Raw genomic sequence first — 10,928 nt, forward strand, 5'->3', positions numbered from 1 at the left:
GCCTGTCTTAACTCCTGCCTGAACTCCACACAACAGTCTTCCTTCTTCAGCTTCCACCATTTGATCTTCGGCTGTGTCTTCACTCGTTTCCTCTTCTTGGTCTCCAAAGTCATCCTACAGACCACCGTCCGATGCTGCCTAGCTACGTTCTCCCGTGTCACCACCTTGCAGTCTCCAATCCCTTTTAGATGGCGCCTTCTACATAAAATATAGTCCACCTGTGTGCACTTTCCTCCACTCTTGTATGTCACCCTGTGTTCCTCCCTCTTCTTGAAATATGTATTCACCACAGCCATTTCCATCCTTTTCGCAAAATCCACCACCATCTGTCCTTCCACATTTCTCTTCTTGACTCCATACCTTCCCATCACCTCCTCATCACCTCTGTTCCCTTCACCAACATGTCCATTGAAGTCCGCTCCAATCACCACTCTCTCCTCCTTGGGTACCCTCTCCACCATGTCGTCCAACTCACTCCAGAATTCTTCTTTTTCATCCATCTCACACCCAACTTGCGGGGCATATGCGCTGATAACATTCAGCAATAAACCTTCAATTTCCAGCTTCATACTCATCACTCTGTCTGACACTCTCTTCACCTCCAACACGCTCTTGACATACTCTTCCTTCAGAATTACCCCTACCCCATTACTCCTCCCATTCACACCATGGTAGAAGAGTTTGAAGCCACCTCCGATACTCCTGGCCTTACTCCCCTTCCACCTGGTCTCTTGCACACACAGTATGCCTACCTTTCTTCTTTCCATCATGTCAGCCAGCTCCCTCCCTTTACCAGTCATAGTGCCAACATTCAAAGTTCCAACTCTCACCTCCACATGCCTACCCTTCCTCCTCTCTAGCTGCCCCTGGACATGCTTTCCCCCTTTCCTTCTCCTTCGCCCAACAGTAGCATAGCTGCTGGTTAACAGTACCGGTCGTTGGTAACCCGGGCCTCGACCGATCCGGTATGTAAGTCTTATTTATGATCCGCATATTTGATTTGGCAAAGATTTTACGCCGGATTCCCTTCCTGACGCAACCCTCCCCATTTGTCCGGGCTTGGGACCGGCACTAGAGATGCACTGGCTTGTGCATCCTCAGTGGCTGGGTTACTGCTGCCACCAATGTAACAGTGCTATTTTCTCGCCCGGTGCGGGATTCGATACGGGGTGTATTGCACCACAAGGCGACATCACTAACCGCTCGGCTAAAGTGTCAGACCTGTTAGCTAGGGACTAATGTGTCTTATTAGTAGTTTACACTAATATAACTGGTCTGTGATTAAATGCAACCCTTGAATGTTTACTAGCCATCTAGTACAGTCACGTTAGCATATTAGCTAGCTACACAAACGTTCATCACTTGAAATGCGCGGATGGTTAAGTGGTCATTTTTCTCTCTCTATCTGGCTATTGACATAACCGATGTCTAACTAATATGTGTAAACTACTAATAAGACACGTTAGTCCCTAGCTAATGGGTCTGACCCTTTAGCCGAGCGGTTCGTGACGTCGCCTTGTGGTGCAATATACCCCGTATCGAATCTCGCACCGGGCAAGAAAATAACCGGTTACATATGTATAATTTGAATAACGTTAAGATCGCCATCCATAGGGTACCTTCATCAGTAACTGGGAGCCACTGTCTAACATCGTCAATCCAACGACCCATGCTACTGTCACTTAGCAGGCAGTAGCAAACACTGCTACTTCCCACCGCAATAATGGCGGCGTCGCTAGATGACGGAACACACAAATTGGTCGGCGGGCACTTCCGGTCCATTTTCGCATTCGGGCCACCCTGTGTTTTTCTTTTGCGGTGTAACGAGTAGCCAACTTGTTGCCACAGTTCAGGGAAAATGTTTACTTTGGTTTTGGTTTTCTGTGGAAGGAAAACAATGGAACGCAGGGACATTGCCGTTTTGTGGCAGGTCGATAGGCAATACACTCTCCATCCAACCACTCATTCAGGCGTTTCCGTGTATTAGTACAGCCACGCACCGCATAATGTGTCACGGTTCTTTGTGTAAATGGCAGCGGTTCAAGTAATAATGGTCGCCGCTCTGAATGTCCGTTCGACTCGTACAATTTTTACAGCACCACCATATAAATTCGATTTATATGCCGAAGCAACTCGTATATTATAGCGAATTCGGGGGGCAGCCGCGGGAACCGCCACAGCCGGGACGCGAACCCGTTTTTCTCACTCCGCAAGTGACAACATTAACCAGTCGACTAAAGGGCCCGATCCGTCAGTCAAGGACCAACGTGTCTACTCATCCATGCACGTTACGTTACCCCCCCTCCTTCAGGAAAGCGCGTCCCCGCGTTTAAGCATATCAGCTCCCTCACGCCTCTGGGCGCACGCGCTTCCGATGACCACGCGGTCTCACCATCCCACTTCTGACACCAATGCAGCGAATTTGGGGGGGGCAGCCCGGGAACCGCTACAGCAGGGACGCTAACCCGTATCTCCCACTCCAGCGACAACGTTAACCAGTCGACTAAAGGGTCCGACCCGTTAGGCAAGGACCAACGTGTCTACTTATCCATGCACGCTACAATATGTTTTTTCCCTCACAACAATTCATTTTTTGCTGAGTGCTATCTGTGGTCCAGGAAATACGGTGTAGTCTGAAGTGGGGTTTCAGACTTTGCTCTCTATACCTTATCTGACCATGGCCTGTTTCTGGCACAGCAATCGAAGTAGGAGTCTTGTTTTTCTTCCGGCACACTAAAGTTGCAACCCTGAAGATTTACACGCAAACTAATGTCCTTTTGACTCGATATCACCAGCGTATTTGGAACAGTGGCTAATACAGGAATATCCAAATCATGAATGCTGTTTAGTTGCCCATTTAGACGATTAATCAGGTTAAAAAAGAAGAAGAAGAAGAAGAAGAAGAAGAAGAAGAAGAAGAAGAAGAAAGGAAAAAACAAACAAAACAAAACAGCCGAATGCTTAAGAATAAGGCAGGTAGCGGCAAGTTTGAAGAAGCAAATTTGTTGTGGCTGACAATGACTGACCAAGCATGTTGGAAGACATTTAGCAATGTATACGTCAACATCAATACCTGAAATTGTTTTTAACCATCATTTTTATGGTTTTTTTTTTTTTTTTATGGCAGTGGACAGGGAGCTGGAACAATAGGACCAATGACTCTGGATCTGTGGGATTTGCAGTTGTCAAATACACACACAAAAAAAAGTATCAGTATCAAAAAGGTGTCAGCAAATTAAAATGAATAATAATTAAAAAAAACAGGTTTCAGGTTTGCAGCTTTTAGGCACCAACTAAATAAACGTGCATGGGAGCACAGGAAATGTCAGCAGTGTGCTCATTGAAAAAAATTCCCTCTTGTGCAGCTTTGGCCATTTTGGTGAGAACCAGGTGAGTAATCATACGATGACTTACAAAGGAAGCAGAGTGGATTCATACCACTTAACCACAATTAAGCAGAGTAGATTCACACCACGTAACTACAAGTGCCCCTACTAACATCACTGATACATATGAATCCTTAAATAATAACATATAACACCTACACCCACAAACACCTGCACATCTGTGTGTAAATGCAGAAAAGGTATACAGAAAATAGCAATGCAAATACATACGTGTTCACATCCACACATTTACATCCACACTCATGCAACACTTCCACATTCAAACAATTACACCTCTGAGGTGTTGACTTACAAGGTTTTAAATCACAAATTAACATTTTTTATATTCAGTGTCGCATTCATTTGTTTTCAAAAGATGGAAAAATCTTATCGGTAAAAAGTTCCTCAGAGAGAGAGCAATAAAGGCGATCTTATTTGAGGGAAAAGTACAGCATGGCTTGTTACTAGACTGACAACGTAATAACAGTTATAAGTCATCACTGATGTGTGTGATATTGTGATTGCGACACCTTGATGATGAAGCTTGTGAGGGCACTGCATCAGTGTACTATGTGTACAGTGATGATGCAGATGGTCATTGCCTAAATTCTAACCAACAATATTGAGAGTAAGTTCTCAAGAATTATTGAGGACTTGAAATATGTTCATTTTTCATCTGTACCATATATTTTGTCCTCAAACCTAATCTACAATATATGATATGGAAATACATGAGAATCTAAGGCACTCAGAAACAACAGAGTAAACCTTTACTTATATGTCTTAAATCTCCTAAAAAAAACAAACAAAAAAAAGTCATTCAATAACAGTAAAAATTCCCTGAGGTGGTTGAACAATTTTCAGGTTGATAGGCTCCAGCATCCCCACGACCCTGAGAGCAGGATAAGCAGTTTGGATAATGGATGGATGGATGGATGGATGGACGGACGAATGTAACTGGTACCTTGTAAAACACGCATTTAAGTAGGGCATACTACATATCTCTTAATGGCAAGATGTGCATGCATGCCTGTTATATTTACTCATATGGTTCTAGAAAAAAATCCCGCTCTGACCCCATTTGGACCCAGTTTGGCATCTTACTCACTAGCCAGCCTTGTATGAAGAGGAAGCTGTTTTCTACAGCATGTATCAAAACAGAAAAGTGGCACAAACCCCATCTTAAAGCTTTGACCATAAGAACAAAGGAAACTGGCTGGGGCCCTTGATGAGTGTGTTGCTTCTGACCAAATTTTGGATGTGCTGAAGAATTGCATGACTCATATGTGTGACGGGGCTTTGTGTGTGTTTTTATCCATGAACTAAAATGCTGAGCTGAGCTGAACTACCAAATGATATTGACAGACAGTGCTGCTGAAGTCATATTTCTGACGTTTTTCCTTGGAGACTTTACATTATCAGAACATTTTATAGCTAGGTCCAAGTTTTAAGGTGCATCATTTAGCTGATGAAGTTATTATTAACTTGTACAATCCAAATTATGATAATTATGTTTATGTTACTAATGATACCATTTATTAATAGTAACAATCATTTGATGTAATTGGTTTTAATGTCCCTTTACCACTGCCAGCAGACGCCTTTGAAAATAAATCATGCAAGAAAAGAACAATTAGCCCACATTTCATGTAATGTTAGGTAAAGCTAAATGGAGATATTTCGGAAATCCCCAATCTCCACTCTACGTCTCCACTTTCTGTGAAGATCTGGGAGTGGGAGGGTTGAGGTTAGCTGCTGACGGGGGCGAGGTTAAGTGACTAAGATGTTAGGTAGCGTATAAATAGAGTCCAAAGCTTCAGGAGCACAAAGGAGGGCGACAACAAAAGCCACCAGTCAAAACAGAGGCTGGAGCCAACACTGCAGAGCGAACACTTTGTTGATATCCTATAATCTTCACTTGAGAAACTTTTGTTTTGTTTTGTTTTTTTATCTCTTTTTGTTTGTTTGACAGAGCGCTTTGTCACCAACAGACCTAACCCGTGTTTCCACACTACATTTTACCCAAGTCTTGGTCTCACCATGAGAGCCTGTGCTTCACTTTTCCTTGTTTTGGGGATGTGCTCATTGGATGGATGGAGCCTTCCTCTCAAGTCTGTCTTTGTTACCTTCCCGGGAGATGTCATTAAAAACACGACTGATATCGAGCTGGCAGATGTAAGTAACAGATGGTTCATTTTGTCTGAGAGTGATTAGCATTCCCAAAATACTGTGTGAGCTGTGAAGTAAAGATGCCTCAGTAATTACTGGAATGGAGGTCTCAATTTCAATTATAATGCCGCTAAATCTACTTTTGCTTTCAATACACAAGCTTAATGGGTCTGGCACTATAATCACACCATGTACCTGTGCTAATTTCAGTGTTTTTTTTTTTTTCATGTTCTCCTTCAGGGTTATTTAAAGAAGTTTGGCTACATGAACACATTCCGCCGCAGTGGCTTTCAGTCCATGGTGTCCACTGAAAAAGCTTTGAAGAGGCTGCAAAGGCAGATGGGACTGGAGGAGACAGGACTATTAGACAAGCCCACGGTGCAAGTCATGAAGCAGCCTCGCTGTGGTGTACCTGATGTACGCAACTACAAGACTTTTGAGGGAAACTTGAAATGGGACCATAATGACATCACTTACAGGTGAGTCAAGGCAAAGGATTCGTCAATAGAGAGAGTATACTTCCAAACGTTTTTTTTTCTGGTTATCAAAGTTTAGTTCAAGTTTGACATCCAAAATCCTATGTTGGGCTGACTGTTGTGAGATATGTAATGTTTTAATGTGTGATTTATAGAGCCACATTGGTGTGTCTTAATATAGTGTGACTGTATTCTTCTGCACAGGATCGTTAACTACTCCCCCGACTTGGAGCAGTCTCTGATTGACGATGCCTTTGCCAGAGCCTTCAAAGTGTGGAGCGATGTGTCCCCTCTAACTTTCACTCGGCTCTATGATGGGACTGCTGACATAATGATATTATTTGGAAAAGCCGGTAGGTGTCTTTGGTAGCTTTGTCCTTATGATGTGCAATTTAAGACTTAGGCCACACAACTAAGTGTAATGTTTGTATCCAACTTTACTTTCAAAACATACATAAAATACTTGAAAATAAATTATTTTTATCGGACAATTATATTATGGATATACTGGTTTTCTGGCAGATCACGGAGACCCATATCCATTTGATGGCAGAGATGGTCTTCTGGCCCATGCCTATCCCCCTGGTGAGGGACTACAGGGAGATGCCCACTTTGATGATGATGAATACTGGACCCTGGGCAAAGGACCAGGTAAAAGCAGACCTTCCAATGACTTCATGTTATCATAAATAATCAGTGAAACAACCCCTCCATCTAGTGTTCAGTTTATTAATGACAATTAAATTATCTATGCTTTCACTCAAGTTGTGAAGACACGCTTTGGGAATGCAGAGGGTGCCTTGTGCCAATTTCCCTTCCTATTTGAGGGCAAGTACTACAGCAGCTGTACGACTGACGGTCGTTCCGACAATTTACCTTGGTGTGCCACCACAGCAGACTTTGGAAGAGACAAGAAATATGGCTTCTGTCCTAGTGAACGTAAGTCACAATTCTTGTTACGGAGAATCATAGGTCAGAAGGTCCCCAATATGAGAGCGCCTGCTTTTGTGACATGCTGATAGTATTTATTACTCTTTGCAACTCTTCAATCCCCTTTTTTCCCCTGACAGTTCTGTATACATTTGGAGGAAACAGTGATGGAGCTAAATGTGTCTTCCCCTTCACATTTCTGGGGGAGACATATGACAGCTGTACCACTGAGGGCCGCAGTGATGACTACCGCTGGTGCTCTACCACAGACAACTTTGACAATGACAAGAAATATGGATTTTGTCCCAGTCGAGGTGAGAGTCGTACACCACCATATAGAGTGAGTTATTTCACAATGCTGCCACAAAGGCTTGTTCCCTTATTGTTGATTCTGTGTTTGCACAGACAATGCTGTGATTGGTGGAAATTCTGAGGGAGAACCATGCCACTTCCCCTTTGTGTTCCTGGGTAGGAGTTATGACTCCTGTACCAGTGAAGGGCGGGGAGATGGCAAGTTGTGGTGCGCGACCACTGAGAACTATGATGATGACAAGAAATGGGGTTTCTGTCCAGACAGAGGTAAGTAGCATCAAAAGAACAAGCAGAATTCAGCATAATTGCTCTGGATTTGCATTTAATTTGAATAGACAGTGATAGTTATTATTTCTCCTAGGTTACAGCTTGTTCCTGGTGGCAGCCCATGAATTTGGACATGCTCTGGGGCTTGACCACACCAATATCAGAGAAGCTCTCATGTACCCTATGTACAGCTACGTAGAAAACTTCTCCCTGCATGAAGACGACATTGAAGGCATTCAGTATCTCTATGGTATGTCATCATTACACAGACAGCTAACATAAATCAGCATAGTGTATTTTCCACTACATTTTAATAATCATATTCAGTCAAGTTTCCATAGGTTTAAAAATTATTGATCCAAATCCAAAAATTTCTCTTGACTAACAATTTCTTATCTTCAGGATCCAAAACTGGCCCTGATCCAACACCTCCACAGCCCACCACCAAAACCACTACTCCAAACCCAGAGCCTACTGATGAACCTCAAACTCCAGCTACCACAGAACCGACCACCACAACCACCACACACCCTGTTGATCCAACAAAAGATATCTGCCAGATGACCAAATTTGATACCATCACTGAGATTGGCCAAGAACTGCATTTCTTCAAGGATGGGTGAGCAGATATGTCTTCTCTTTGTGCAAATTGGTGAAAATATTATGGGTACAACTTGGCATTCCTCCTTTACTGAATCATATGATCTCCCAACAGACTTTACTGGAAGATGTCCGGCAGGAACAATGAGGACCTCAAGGGTCCGTTTTCTATGTCTGAGAGGTGGCCAGCACTGCCAGCCGTCATTGACACCGCCTTCGAGGACATTGTGACAAGGAAAATCTACTTTTTCTCAGGTAACACAGCTGTTCTGGTGGTGTCTGGACACTGCTTGGCATCCTCCTCATCATATTCTTCATGTATTCTATAATTCCATTATAATTCTCTTATCCTCTTTCAATGTTGTATTCTGTAAATTGTGTACACACAACATCCATTGCACGTTGTCTGTCTTGGGAGAGAGATCCCTCCTCTGTTGCTCTCCCTGAGGGCTGGAGTTCTTCCTATATTTTCTCCCTGTTAAACGTTTGGATTTTTTTTTAGGGAGTTTTCCTTATCCGGTGTGAGGGTCTAAGGACAGGATGTTGTGCTGCTGTAAAGCCCCTTGAGGCAAATTTGTAATTTGTGATATTGGGCTACACAAATGAAATTGACTTGAGTTGACTTGTATACAAGTGATAATAAGAAAATGCTCTTTAATACTCCTACCAATAGTGCCAGTTATCCTCACATAGCTATATTCTCTTGTATCGTCCACAGGGACTCGATTCTGGGTGTACACAGGAAAGAACGTTCTAGGACCCCGCAGCATTGAGAAGCTAGGCTTACCGAGCAACATCCAAAAGGTGGAGGGCTCACTGCAGAGAGGGAAAAGCAAAGTCTTGCTTTTCAGTGGGGAGAACTTCTGGAGGTGAGTTTAAGTTTGACCTATTATACAAAATATATGCATCTGAAGTTGTAAATGTACACCTGTTACAATGAGGTTTCCACCTTGAATTACTGTACTGGGTGAGAAACTCTAGGTCTCCCTTCTTTTATCATCCACCATCATATGCTTCAGCAAGGCGCTGAGGCCACTGATGGCTCAAGCTTAGAGGAAAAAGGGGGAGGGGGAGGTACTTTCACAGGGCCCCAAGCTATAAGGGATCATTTAGACAGACATCATGACAGTGTCATAAATTGGATGCATCACTCTAGGGGGGCAAGCATCACAGCTTGTCAGAGTACGCAAGATTCTTTGCAGTACCTCTGGCTTCAGTGCTCAATGGTACTGTAGCTGACAGCAGTGGTACTAGGGGGATCTCAGGTGTATTACAGGTGCTTTCTATCCTCCTGCAACTTCTCTTGAGACTTGAATTTGCGACCGCTTTGAGTCAGCATATCATGTTAAAAAAGGGCTTTTACAAGGTTTTCAGAATATTTATTCAACATAGAAGAGAGTAAAATAATTATTGCTGTCATCTCTTGTTATAATGTCTGATGTGTCTGATCAAAACAGGCTTGATGTGAAGGCACAGAAAATTGACAGAGGGTACCCCCGGTACACAGATTTGGTCTTCGGTGGCGTCCCTAGCGATGCTCATGATGTATTCCAGTTCAAAGGTAAATATTTATAAAATGTTGAAATATTTATTCCAATGAAAATGCTGTATCAAAGTATTTGTATTACACGAAGAGTTCTCCATCTTGTTCTTTGTTATAAAAAATTGGAATCTCTCAACTTTAGGTCACATCTACTTTTGCCGCGATCGCTTCTACTGGCGTATGAATTCCCGCAGACAGGTGGACCGCGTGGGCTATGTGAAGTATGATATCCTGAAGTGTTCGGATTCCTCAGGCTATCATTACTGAGGGACACATCAATACACCATCATGAGCTGAACAACTTCTATAATATTAGGAAAACCAATACAGCATGCATTGATTGATTTGTGTGTGCTTTCTGAGATGGCAAATTATTGGCCGCTATTCAGCCAGCCCTGTTGTGGCATATAAAACCAGGCCTTTAAAAACTCAGTGTTTCAGATCAGTTAAGAAAAGTGTAGCATCTGGAATTGCCTCGCTCTTAATCTGATTATCTGTGAACAGATGTTATTGCGGCCTAAAATTTTAGGCCTATAACCTTAGCTCAAATATTTCCAAGTGTTATCTGCATCAGATCAGATTTCATGTTTGCTCATAAATGATTTATCTATGTCTGACAGGCTCAGACTTTAACAGTATTGAATTACTTAAGTGTTTGAAGCAATATGTAATATTATTTTTGTGTTTGATGGCTTGTATGTTTTGTACAATTGTATGCATTTGTATTTCTATAAATGGCTTAAAGGCCAGTTACTTGCACTGGATGGCACTGCATGTCTCCCTCACTGAAATTATTTATGTTTTGTATTAAAGTTCAACTTTAAAGCCAATAAACATATTCTGTGAGAATTGTCGGCCCTTACAAGTTTCCTCAAACATTTACATGTGACAACACACCGACAATAGCCTATGAATATTTTACATCCAGTTTCCCCATCCCTTGCTCTGATTGTTGTCATTGATTGGAAAAACAAATCTACTCTCAGCATCAATGAACACATCCCGAACACAGAAATAGGCTGCTGGTGGTCATTATAGCTCCTGCGTGATTGTGTTGTAAACCCATGTAACGAGCATGGAGAAAATATTTTTAAAGCATTTAAAGCACGTTATTCATAACACATAGAACATAAGTACACTGACTAACTCAATACTGTACAACACAAGTAAGCTTTCCTGTCCAAAATAGAATCACGCCTCCGATGAAACGATGTTTTCAATTATCTATAGCGCACATTTAACCAC

The 10,928-nt window shown here is 42.5% G+C and overlaps 1 protein-coding gene across 1 annotated transcript; it reads left to right on the plus strand.

Annotated features, from left to right (window-relative positions):
* Nucleotides 1-5,227: 5,227 nt before the first annotated feature.
* mmp9 (matrix metallopeptidase 9) lies at nucleotides 5,228-10,526 on the plus strand. The gene is made up of 13 exons (XM_056273266.1): nucleotides 5,228-5,561; nucleotides 5,796-6,034; nucleotides 6,236-6,384; nucleotides 6,554-6,682; nucleotides 6,797-6,970; nucleotides 7,102-7,275; nucleotides 7,367-7,540; nucleotides 7,635-7,790; nucleotides 7,943-8,159; nucleotides 8,256-8,395; nucleotides 8,859-9,009; nucleotides 9,598-9,701; nucleotides 9,826-10,526. The coding sequence occupies exons 1-13, from the start codon at nucleotides 5,427-5,429 to the stop codon at nucleotides 9,948-9,950; spliced, it is 2,067 nt and encodes a 688-aa protein (XP_056129241.1). The 5' UTR covers nucleotides 5,228-5,426; the 3' UTR covers nucleotides 9,951-10,526.
* The last annotated feature ends 402 nt before the right edge of the window (nucleotides 10,527-10,928 follow it).

This window comes from Lampris incognitus, chromosome 2 (assembly GCF_029633865.1).
Source record: "Lampris incognitus isolate fLamInc1 chromosome 2, fLamInc1.hap2, whole genome shotgun sequence".
Lineage (NCBI taxonomy): Eukaryota > Metazoa > Chordata > Actinopteri > Lampriformes > Lampridae > Lampris > Lampris incognitus.